At 40.6% G+C, this 12,220-nt stretch overlaps 1 protein-coding gene across 1 annotated transcript in view; it reads left to right on the top strand.

Annotated features, from left to right (window-relative positions):
• intu (inturned planar cell polarity protein) overlaps positions 1 to 12,220 on the top strand; it is a 95,183-nt gene that overhangs the window by 43,952 nt on the left and 39,011 nt on the right. The window contains exon 4 of the mRNA XM_078211151.1: positions 9,476 to 9,676. Within this exon, the coding sequence (XP_078067277.1) occupies positions 9,476 to 9,676 (201 nt within the window). The remainder of the gene's footprint in view (positions 1 to 9,475; positions 9,677 to 12,220) is intronic.

Raw genomic sequence — 12,220 nt, 5'->3', positions numbered from 1 at the left:
TTGTCTGTATAGACAAAAAGCAATACTTTTCACTGTTTACTAATAGATGTGACAATCAAATCAAAAAAATTGGAAATTCATTTCTGAGTACATTATTGAACTGCTCATCCATTTTATCAACTCCGTAAATCAACGTAAATTGTAAGCGTTTTTTCTTGCTCAAAATGATAATTCTTGACAGGCAAAGGGAGTTTCAATGATTCCTTTATCCTTGTATCTTAATCTTGTTAAGTGTTGACCCATACTTTCAGTGTAGTCCCTCCTGGAGCTGGATGAATGATGGCTGTAAGCCACTTTATTTCATCAGATAAGCATGAAACACCGGTGTCTGATTTAAAGTCTCTGGGGAGTCCATCCACTTTCAGTTTAATGCTCCAGTAATTATTTTCTGTTTCATTAACTTTTCCTAGGACAGTTTGTTTTTTTCCCTGTGGCTCGTCCACTCTTTGTATTTGATTTGGCCTTGTTATTTTCTCTTCTTGTGGGCTGCATGTGTTTTCAATCAGCAGACAACTTCATAATGTTTTTACTTTCAACAGTTGTGGCACTCTGCTCCCCCTGCTAGGCATTCTTCCTGCTTATGCAGGACTTTCCCGCCACACCAATTTCAAAATGGGGGTTGGTGCACTTTTCCCCGACTGTGCAGACTTTGTTTCAATGTGGTTTCTCTTTTCCCAACTACTAAGTGATCTTGTATTAGTGAATCTCTGAGGATTCTGTAGTCACAATTTTCTGTTGGCCTGTTCAGGTCTTTTATGAATGTCTCCATGCATTCACCCATTTTTTTTGTTTTTTCTTTTTAAGTTTTGCTCTTTTGGTGATTACATTTTTTCAAACACTGAAGTACAAATTGAATGCCAGGAGAACTTCATCGTAGGAGCTTGAAGCCTCATTGACTCCCTCTTATTGCTATTACATTATTTGCAATAGCTCCTACTACAAAAGAGTAAAGTACTGACCCAATCCTTTTGTTCCTTTTTGTACAAATCTGAAGTTGTTCTGTCTGGAAACTTTATTCTACCAATGGTCCTAGTGTTGAGCCTGTTGCAAGCCTTCAGCACTTCGGTAAGGCTCTCGGAATGGTAGTGTACACTCCATGCTTGTCCTAAGCTCTGGATCTGTTGCTGCTTCAGTAGTTTGGCTTGTATATTGTGATCTGTGCTGACTGCTGGGTTTGCATCTCAGATAGCATCTGCTGCACTCGCAATGCTCTGGGTTCTCAGGTTGGTCTTCAGTTTTTAAAAAATCTTTATTCCAAGGATCTGTAGGTCAGTCAGGCCTGCAGTCTTCCATTGAGGCTTTTCTGGATTTTTGCTTCTTTGCTCCATGTTTCGGCTTGTATTTGGGGTCTAAATGGGGTTCTTTACGGTTTGCCTGTCTCCCTAAGAAACCAACTTTAGACTGTTCACAAATGACATTCTTATTTATTTACAGATCTATGTCCATCTCAGTAATTCTACACAAGGTTGGACTTCTCCTTCTGCCCAGATCGCCATTACTTAATCATGTAGCATTGCATCATAATTTCATCAGTATCAGATGCTTCTGGTTTTAACCCTTGAGTTAATTGAGTGCATGATCAAGTGTTGGTTTGGTTACTGTATTCCAGGGTGATGGAGATGATTGAGCAGATTAGTCGGTGGTCAGTCCAGCAGTTGTTGGCTCCAGTCGTGGCGCAGGTGATATGGACCTCTTTGCGGTCGCTTGCTCTGATGATAATAGTCTATTATCAGAATCCAGGATCTCCTTGACCACAAACACTAGGTGTTTCTGAACTGGAAGCTCCACGAAAACTCAAGTGAGAGGAAAAATGCCTACAGGCAACTGAAGGCCGAGGTTCAACAAAGAACCTGCAACCTAAAGAACAGATGGTGGGTGGAAAGACCACAGGAGACCCAGTAACTCACCAAGAACCACTACATAAGCGGCTTCAGTGCAACTAAAACCATCTGTGGTCCGAGCACCAAAGGACCCACCTCACTGAGAGCCAGAAATGGAGAGGTGCTTATCAAAGACAGAGAGGCAGTCCACGCCCATTAGAGAGAGCACTTCAAACAGCTCCTCAACCACGACGTAGCCTTTGACGCAAGTGCCCTTGACATCATCCCGCAACATGCTATCTGCCACCATCTCAATGCAACCCCAGCTCGCCATGAAGTCAAAAAATCCATCCGACAGTTGAAAAACAAGGCTGCCTCTGGAGCAGAAAGAATTCCCACGGAGGTATTAAAATGCGGCAGAGAGGCACTCTCGACAAGAATCTACAACCTCATTACCCTTGTCTGGAAGGAAGAGAGCATGCTGGGAGATCTCGGGGACGCCTTAATTGTGACCAGGTCTGACTGTGGAAATTACAGAAGGATTCTCCATCTTCCTCGCAGCAACACCCCATCCCATCACTTTGAAGCTCCCCGTTAGAGTGGAGCTAACCTACTGGACAAGCGGAAAACTGTTCAACTTCTGACGCCTCTAGACCAAAACCAAGACTACCCCAAATATTGTCATTGAGCCGCAGTACGTAGGCTATGACTGTGTGCACACTCATGAGTCCAATCTACTAACCATCATCGACATATTCACCGTGTCACATAAGAGAATGGGCCTCAGGCTAAACATTTGGAAAACAAAGCTCCTCTACAGACCGCTCCTGCCACACAAAACTGCCCCCCAATCATCAAGATCCATGGTGAGCCCCCGATCAAAAGTGGATCGTTTCCCATATCTTGGGATCCTCCTTTGGGAACGAGCTGACATCAACGATGATGTCCAGCATTGACTCCAATGTGCCAGTGCAGTCTTCAGATGCCTGAGGAGCAGAATGTTCGAAGCCTGAGACCTCAGATCCAGCACAAGCTCATGGTCTACAAAGCAGCCGTGGTCCCCGGCCTCCTGCATGCATCAGAAACATGTACAATATACAGCAGACACTTCAAATCCCTGGAGAGAACATAAGAACTAGGAGCAGGAGTAGGCCATCTAGCTTGCTCCGCCATTCAATAAGATCATGGCTGATTTTTTTTGTGGACTCAGCTCCACTTACTCGTCCACTCACTATAGCCCTTAATTCCTTTACTGTTCAAAATCCTTTCCTTGCCTTAAAAACATTCAATGAGGTAGCCTCAACTGCTTCACTGGGCAGGGAATTCCACAGATTCACAACCCTTTGTGTGAAGAAGTTCCTCCTCAACTCAGTCCTAAATCTGCTCCCCCTTATTTTGAGGCCATGCTCCCTAGTTCTAGTTTTACCTGCCAGTGGAAACAGCTTCCCTGCTTCTATCTTATCTATTCCCTTCATAATCTTAAAGGTTTCTATAAGATCTCCCCTCACTCTTCTGAATTCCAATGAATATAGCCCCAGTCTACTCAGTCTCTCCTCATAACCCAAACCTCTCAACTCCGGAATCAACCTAGTGAATCTTCTCTGCACCCCCTCCAGTGCCAGTATATCATGTCTCAAGTAAGGAGACCAAAACTGTATACAGTACTCCAGGTGTGGCCTCACCAGCACGTTATTCAGCTGCAACATAACCTCACTTTTTAAACTCCATCCCTCTAGCAATGAAGGACAAAATTCCATTTGCCTTCTTAATTACCTGCTGCACCTGCAAACCAACTCCTTGTGATTCTTGCACAGGACACCCAGGTCCCTCTGTACAGCAGCACGCTGCAATTTTTTACCATTTAAATAAGAGTCCATTTTGCTGCTGTTCCTACCAAAATGGATGACCTCACATTTACCAACATTGTACTCCATCTGCCAGACCCTTGCCCACTCACTTAAACTATCTATATCCCTTTGCAGACTTTCAACGTCCTCTGCACACTTTGCTCTGCCACTCATCTTACTATCATCTGCGAATTTTGACACACCACATTTGGTCCCCAATTCCAAATCATCTATGTAAATCATAAATAATTACGGTCCCAACACTGATCCCTGAGGCACACCACTAGCCACTAGTGCCAACCAGAAAAACACCCATTTACTCCAACTCTTTGCTTTCCATTCGTTAACCAATCCTCTATCCATGCTAATACATTACCCGTAACACTGTGCAACCTTATCTTATGCAGCAGTCTTTGGTGCGACACCTTGTCAAATGCCTTCTGGAAATCCAGATATACCACATCCACAGGTTCCCCATTATCCACTGCGCTTGTAATGTTCTCAAAGAATTCCACCAAATTAGTCAAACATGACCTGCCCTTCATTAACCCATGCTGCGTCTTACCAATGGGACAATTTATATCCAGATGTTTCGCTATTTCTTCCTTGATAGATTCAAGCATTTTCCCTACTCCAGAAGTTAAGCTAACCTGACTATAATTACCCGCCTTTTGTCTACCTCCTTTTTAAAAGTGGCGTCACATTTGCTGTTTTCCAATCTGTGGGAACCACCCAGAGTCCAACGAACTTTGGTATATTACCACTAATGCATTTGCTATTTCCCCCGCCATCTCTTTTAGTACCCTGGGATGCATTCCATCAGGGCCAGGAGACTTGTCTATCTTTAGCCCCATTAGCTTGCCCAACACTAACTCTAGTCCTCACCTGCCATAGCCTTCCTGTTATCAATTTTTGGCATGTTAATTGTGTCTTTTGCTGTGAAGACCGACACAAAATACCTGTTCAATGCCTCAGCCATTTTCTCATTTCCAGTTATTACATCTCCCTTCTCAACTTCTAATGTTTACTTTAGCCACTCTTTTTCATTTTATATATTTTGTAGAAACTTTTGCTATTTGTTTTTATATTCTGAGCTAGTTTACTCTCATAATCCATCTTACTTTTCTTTATAGTTTTTTTCGTGGCTTTCTGTTGACCTTTAAAGATTTCCTAATCCTCTAGTTTCCCACTAATCTTTGCCATGTTGTATGCATTTATATCCAGAGATATGACCAATGCTGCCACCACAAAATCCTGCAAATCTACTGGCAGGATAGGTATACCAATGTGAGCATCCTCTCCCAGACTCATATCCCCAACATCGAGGCACTGCTCACATTTGACTAGCTGCAATAGGCAGGTCATATTGTCCGCGTGCCCGACGCAAGATTCCCAAATGGCAAGTGATCACTAGGAGGGCAGAGGAGATGGTACAAGGGCACTCTGAAAACCTTCCTAAATAAATGCAATATCGCCATCGCCACATGGGAATTGATTGCCTTAGAAGCATACACGAAGGCGCCAATCACCTTGAGCGTCACCGGGTAGAACAAGCAGAGGTCAAGCGTAAACAGTGGAAAGAGAGCATAGAATCCAGAGTCTGCCACCCATGCATCTCATCAAACTCCACCTACCAAATCTGTGACAGAATCTGCTGCTCCAGGATTGGACTAATTCAGTCACCACAGAACCCATCTCCCCAGAGTGGAAGCAAGTCATCCTCAACCCCGAGGGACTGCCAAAGGAGAAGTGTGTATTCCCAAGTTGTGTTCCATTGGCTTATAGCCAAATAAGGACTTCTTCCTGACCCGCTGTGATTATCTGTCTGGCTTCGATCATTTTTCTGCAATTAACTGTTTGATTTCAATGTAAATTGTCCTTTTGGTGAAATTTGTTCTCTTCAACTCAGCTGATATCACTTTATCACACGCATCTTGTTTTCACATAACAAATATTGCTCTGAGCTTGTAGCTAGTCCCCTTGTTTATACCAGTTTTTAGCCAAGTTTGGCTTTGTCAATTGTCAATTGGTAAACACCAAGTACAGTAAGTGCTTTCAACTGACCTAGAACCAGAAACTTGGTTTGGTGTCGGTGATAATCTTATGTCGGTTTATATGGCTAAAAATGGATTAACATGAATAATGAACATTTTAATCAGTGTCTAGTTCAAATAGCTAGAAATGACTAAATGTTGGTGTACAATACTCAGCATCCCAGTAAATTGAAGCTTATAAAATGTGCCAATGGGTATCCTTGCACATTGAAAAAATCCTTAAGTGTCCCCACAAATGCCTGTAAATGACTACAAGTCGTATAAACCTGCAATGGTGATTCATTCAACCTAGCGCCTTTGTTGATGGCTTCTAACATGATGTTATTTAAACTAATGAAGGAGATTGAGGAAACTCAATTTGTGCTTGAAATTCTTGGGATTTTTCACTGATTTGACCTATTTTGTGTGAATTGCACTGAAAAAACCAGGGGAAACTTCTGCCACATAAATTTATTACAGTAAGAAGTTTAACAACACCAGGTTAAAGTCCAACAGGTTTACTTAGTAGCAAAAGCCACACAAGCTTTCAGAGCCTTAAGCCCCTTCTTCAGGTGAGTGGAAATTCTGTTCACAAACAGGGCATATAATATATCCCGGCATCTCCACAACATAAATTTATACCAAACCTTTTCACAGTTTCCTATTATACAAAATTGTTTGCAGGAAAACTACTGATGAGTGTTAAAAGCTAAGAAAAATATTGCAGCAGTGCACCTGACATATTGATGTATCCTGAGAAATTAGCTACGATGGACATTTTCAGATATTGCAGTCCAAATTCAGCGAAGAATGATGTTACCCTTGCTTTCAGGTGGAGGCTTGGGCCTTCAAGTAAAATCCTTTAATTCTGGCTTCGAAATCCAATCAGTGGGGGAACGGATGGGAGAGTTGGGGGTCAATATTTGCTCTCAGAAGGGGATACGAGAGAGTTATAACTGTAGCCTTCTCTGTTGTCCTCCATGGAGTTGTAAATAGAGGTTTTACAGTTTGGAGCGAAAAGATTCTAGTGACTAAATTTGCTTCAAGGTCCTTGTCGTATGACTGCGGCTTGATATTTTGCCTCAGTAGGAAATGAGGAGACTCCTTTTTTCAATTTTTCATAGGCTTACTTATCAAATTTAACGTTACATATATTTGGTGTCTTTCCAGCATGTAATATTTCTTCATAAGCCTTAAAAACCATTATCTCGTGAAAGTATTACTAGATTTGAACTCATCCTGTTGTTGTCTTTTCCTCCCTCTTTGTTTGGTTGCCAATGTTTTATGTTCTTATCAATCCAGCATAGCGCTGACTGGTCTAAAGGGTTAATGTTTGAGTTTAATCTATCTTTCACTTTTCAAATCATTGATTTAATGTACTTTTTCAGCATTTTCTGCACTTCTGATTACTTGTATTTTATCCACACTTTCCAAACTTTTGTTTCAAACTTTAATTCTTTTAGTTTTTCAATTTTATGACAACTGATAATTTAATTAGTGGATTAGTGGCGTTTATTGAGTTTTATGAGAGAATGCTGAACTAATAGCGAATTTTGCACATTTACACTATCTTGGATTTGCGATGCGTACTGATATTAATTGACCTTAAGGTTTCCAAGCTCTAAAGTATGGTGCACTGACAGGAGGGGCTGAAACATTTTCTATGGTATAAACCTTCATGGATGTTAATATAATGACCTACATGTAAAATATTTGTGTTCATCTACATGAATTGAACTTTTGTGTCAGTAATATTGCCCATTATGCAGCAGTGAGCATGAATGTTGCTGATCAACATCCCCATTAGATTGTGAGGCAGATTTTATCTCACTTTCTACTTTCAGTTTTCAATAGCTTTTAAGAGTTTTTCCTTGCTTTATTATATAGTTTCTATCCCGCACTGCTCCATGATGGGCTATTCAGCTTCTTTACTCCACCCAACTCAAATCTGTGTCTCTGAAAGTCAGCAGCTCGCTTTCTTAAATTACCAAGTTGAATATTTACATACAGCAGGAAACTGATTTTAAAAGTCTCCCTGACAACATTTCCAAAGCTTCTTTCGCTACTCTCTTCTGAACACCCAGGGAAAGACAAAATCTACTTTTCGTTGTTGAAGAGTTTTAGAAGTCTTTTTAGGAAGAGAGACAGACAAAAGTGTGATGAGAAGGGATGCGTTTTAGTGGTCTGCAAAATGGATTGGGAAATATGCAAAAGAAAAAGGAGACAGGGTTGCAGAGACTTAAACGGGGAAAGAAAGATTAAGAAAGCCAGTTGAAGACGGGCATATGTCAACAATGAAAATTCAAGAGCTAAAAATAAAGAGGGGGACAGAGTGGTAAAGGAAAAACAGAAGGAAGTGTAAGTGGAAAACAAGCAAGAAAAATTGGTCTGCAAGCAAGTTCACAGAAAATCAACGAGATAAATTTTAATTTTCCTTATGAATTCTCAACATGGTTAATTTGGTTAACTAGAGTATTTAAAATTCACTCTCTGACAAGAAAGCCAACTATTGTGTGTTAGTTTTGATTATCAGAAATATTGTAATGGAGTTGAATGTCCTAATAAAGAAAGAGCTGGAGTTGCTATGAATGTAAACCAAAGTTGACGATTTATATTATGATAAAAGCAAATTACTGCAGATGCTGGAATCTGAAACAAAAACAGAAAATGCTGAAAGATCTCAGCAGGTCTGACTGCATCTGGAGGGAGGACAGAACTGACAAAGGGTCATTCAGACTCAAAATGTTAGCTCTGTTCTCTCTCCACAGATACTGGCAGATCTGCTGCGATTTTCCAGCATTTTCTGTTTTCCTTTGGAGGGTTTATAATGTCTGTTGTTGCTGTCATCAGCCTTAATTACACTGAGATCGGGGGTTCCCAAACTTTTGAGGTCATGGGATGATAATTTGGGTTTGCCTGCTCCGAGGCAACACTGGCAACTGTTGAGCAGAGACTCTGGTGGGACAGTCCTGGGATTAGTGCCGAGGCTCCATTGCATGCATGTACACAACTCCTCAAAATAGTTGTGGACAAAGCCATTGGCCCTTGCTCAAAAACTCCCGCTCCCACCAAACCCCACTCATCAACTTTTCCCCCCCATCCCCTACTCTGTGGTTGCATTAATTTTCAAGCATTAAAATAGAGACATTGTTCAGTGCCAGCTGGACTATTGATGCTTAGGGAAGGATATTAAGGCTTTGGAGAGGGTAGGGAAGAGCTTTATGAAAAAGGGTTCTAGGGATGAAGGATTGCAGTTATGTGAATAGATCAGAGAAGCTGGATTGTTTTCTTAGGAGCAGAGAAGGCTAAGAGGAGATTTCACAGGCATTTAGAATCATGAGCCCTTTAGACAAGCTATAAAGAGAAACAGTTTCCATTGGCTAAAGAGTAGATAATGAGAAGGCATGACTTAAAACTGGATTGGCAAGAAAAGCAGGTAACATAAGGAAAACCTTTTTACATCAGTGGTTAGAAAGAAAATGCAGAGATGTGGAAGAAGAGGGGGAATGGGGTAACTGGATTGTACTATGAAAGAACCAACACAGATGAGATAGAATGAATGGCTCCCTTCCGTGCTGTGTTATCCTATGTGGAAGATATTAAAGTGTGTATAGAGTTTAAATTTGTTATTAAAATATAGGCAACGGTGAAAATTAAGTATGTCCTATATTGGAAACACAGTAAGTGAATAGTAGAAATGCAGCTGAACAATTAAATCTAATAATTCACCTGTTTCCTTGACATCAACACTGATTCCAATTTTGCTTTCTAACAGGTGAAGCTGACCATTGAAACCTTGAGCCCTGACCCAGAAGGAGCTGCTCTGCCTCCTACTAAACCAATTCCCACTGATAGCAATCTGGTGAAACTCTTGTGGGGTGAAGACACCACGGATCTCCAAATGGGAATTGGCAACATTCCTCATATTGCTATATATCTAACTTTAATACTGGAATCTGAAAATTCAAAGGAAAAGGTGCGTGGAAATTGTTGTTACGAAGTGTTTTTAAAAGTTGGAGAGACTGATTTTATGAAATCATTTTACAGTTTATAGGTCAAGTACCTTTTATCCATAAATTTGAAAGCCAAATGCATCTAAAAACCACACTTTTGAACCTGATCAATTGCGGAAAGACTAGTTTGTCGAGTTAACCTTGCAATTTTTGCAGTGAACATGTCAAAAAGAAACTTATTACAGGCACCCTGTATTTGTTATTCAGTAGTACATCTTACTTTTCTAACCATTTTATTTATATTAAACTATAACTATCTCAGGCTGAGGCTATTGTCATGTAAGTTTATATGCACTATCCGAAAACTGAAATGATTTGAAATCCAATCAGCCCCAAGGGTTTTGGATAAAGGATGCTTAATGTGTGCAGAAATACTCGGTAAAGGTAAGTCTGTCTACTATAACTAAGCCCCAACTAAATATTAATGCATTAATGCATATGCCAGAACAATATTGGTCACATTTGAGCAGTACCCATGCAAAAACAATGCTCAATTATGCCTCTTTGGCATGTGAGTGGCAGAATAAAGTGCACAAGTCATCTAATGATCTCTCTGGCAAGAGTTTCACCCCAATCGCTGCAACTGATTGCAGTGTTCTTTAGAGGGTATTCCAAGGGTGGAGCTGGAGTGATGGCATCAGGGCCTCCAAGCAGCCAATCACACTAAAGAATTTTCACAGACAAGGAACAAAAAACAATAAAATAAAATCACTTAATTTTTTGCATAAAGCAAATTAAAGAGTGGGACATACACATGGGGTAAAAGTAGAAACTAAAACATTGTGGAAAAACTTATTAAAAATTATTAAACAAACTAAAAAAATCTAGTTATTAATTTGATACTCCATTATTGTAAAGTTATTTTTTCAGGACAAGTTCTGTTGTCTGTCAGATTTTCTTAAATGCGTTGCTTTTGAAAACTTATCTCATTTGAACAAGGTCTAACATTTTATGGGGTTTCTAATAGCAATGTGGGAGCAGGATGGTTGCAATTCTGTTGATACATATGAATCACTGTGCTGTCATTTTGAATATTAAAGCTTATGCATTTTGATTGATTTATTGCCTCCTCCATCAATTTATTGTTTATTCTTTTATTATTACTGTAGTAATTATTGTAGTAATTAAGCCAAAGTATCACCATGCTCATCTTGTCTATTAGACCCATCTTCTCTCTCAACCCTATTTTCTCACAAAACTATTGACAATCCAACTTCCCAACCTGGCTCAATGTTAGCTGATATTGTTAACAGTTCTCGCTCCTCAGGTACTGTCCATTTCCTCTTAACCCTCCATCATCAACTGTCTCCTGACAAAATCCACTCAACTCAGCTGTCCTTGCAAATTTACCACCATGTTTTCAACCACGTTTTCCTCTCTAAAGCCCTTGAGTGTGTTGTGACCTCCCAAATTCCAACCTTTCCTGCAAATTGATGTTTCAATCCTGCCAATCAGGCTTCTGTCCCACTAATTTACAGAAGCAGCCCTCACTAGTGTAATTATGGAAAACTATCTTTCCTGATTCTTCTTGACCTATTTGCAGTCTTCCACACCATCTTCCTCCAACATCTTTCCTCTATTATCTAGCTGGGTGGAACTGTCTTTTCGGCATTCCATGTTTATCTATCTGATCATAGCCAGATGGTTGTAATGACTACTCTTCCAACTGAAGTCCCCCACGGACCTATCCTTGGGTTCCTTATTTCTCATCTTGTGTGCAGTTCCTCAGCGACATAATCTAAACCACACTATCGAGTTCTATTTGTACATGATGACAGTCAGGCCATCTTACCATCACCTCTCTTGACAGTTCTGCAGCCTCTGATTTATTATATTGCTTGTCCAACATCCAGTATTGGATGAGCAGAAATTTCCTCCAATTAAATACTGAGGACTCTGTGACCATTGTCTTTGGCCACTGCCACAAATTCAGTTCCGACCTCTGCTCCCATCTCTCCCTGATAACTATGCAAAGTTGAGCCAAACAGTTCACAACCATTGGTGTTTGATTGTGAGATGAGCTTGTGACCATATATCCAGTCCATCACTAAGACCACCTACTTTGACCTCAGTAACATCACCAACTTCGGAGTTCATCTGCTCGCCCACACCCCTCACTCCCAACTATGCGACTCCCATCCCAGCAATGCTGTCCTCTTCTGTAAATACTCACTGCCCCAGCCCTCTCTGCTCATCTTTGGGGATGAGCCTTGGCAGGGTAAACATTGTGGGGTGAGGGAGGGTGTGAACAATGTCAGAGCATGAGGCTGTGCTGTTTGGAGGTTGACAGCTCAGTTTAAAACAGGATAAGTGAATGAACTGAGGACAGACCTTTATGTTACTGCCTAATGTCAGTCACTCTTAATTGTCTTCAAAATTAATATTTTGAAATGCTGAATTAGATTCTGCAAATTCAAACAAAAAGAGGATTAGTAGACTTATCTATGAAACAATTTTCAAAATTTTAATGTATCCAGATCCCCAATCCCTTGCTGGGGATTTGCAAG

Source organism: Mustelus asterias, chromosome 1 (genome assembly GCF_964213995.1).
Source record: "Mustelus asterias chromosome 1, sMusAst1.hap1.1, whole genome shotgun sequence".
Lineage (NCBI taxonomy): Eukaryota > Metazoa > Chordata > Chondrichthyes > Carcharhiniformes > Triakidae > Mustelus > Mustelus asterias.
The sequence above is the reverse complement of the archived record's forward strand: the minus strand, read 5'-3'. Positions and strand labels throughout refer to the sequence as shown.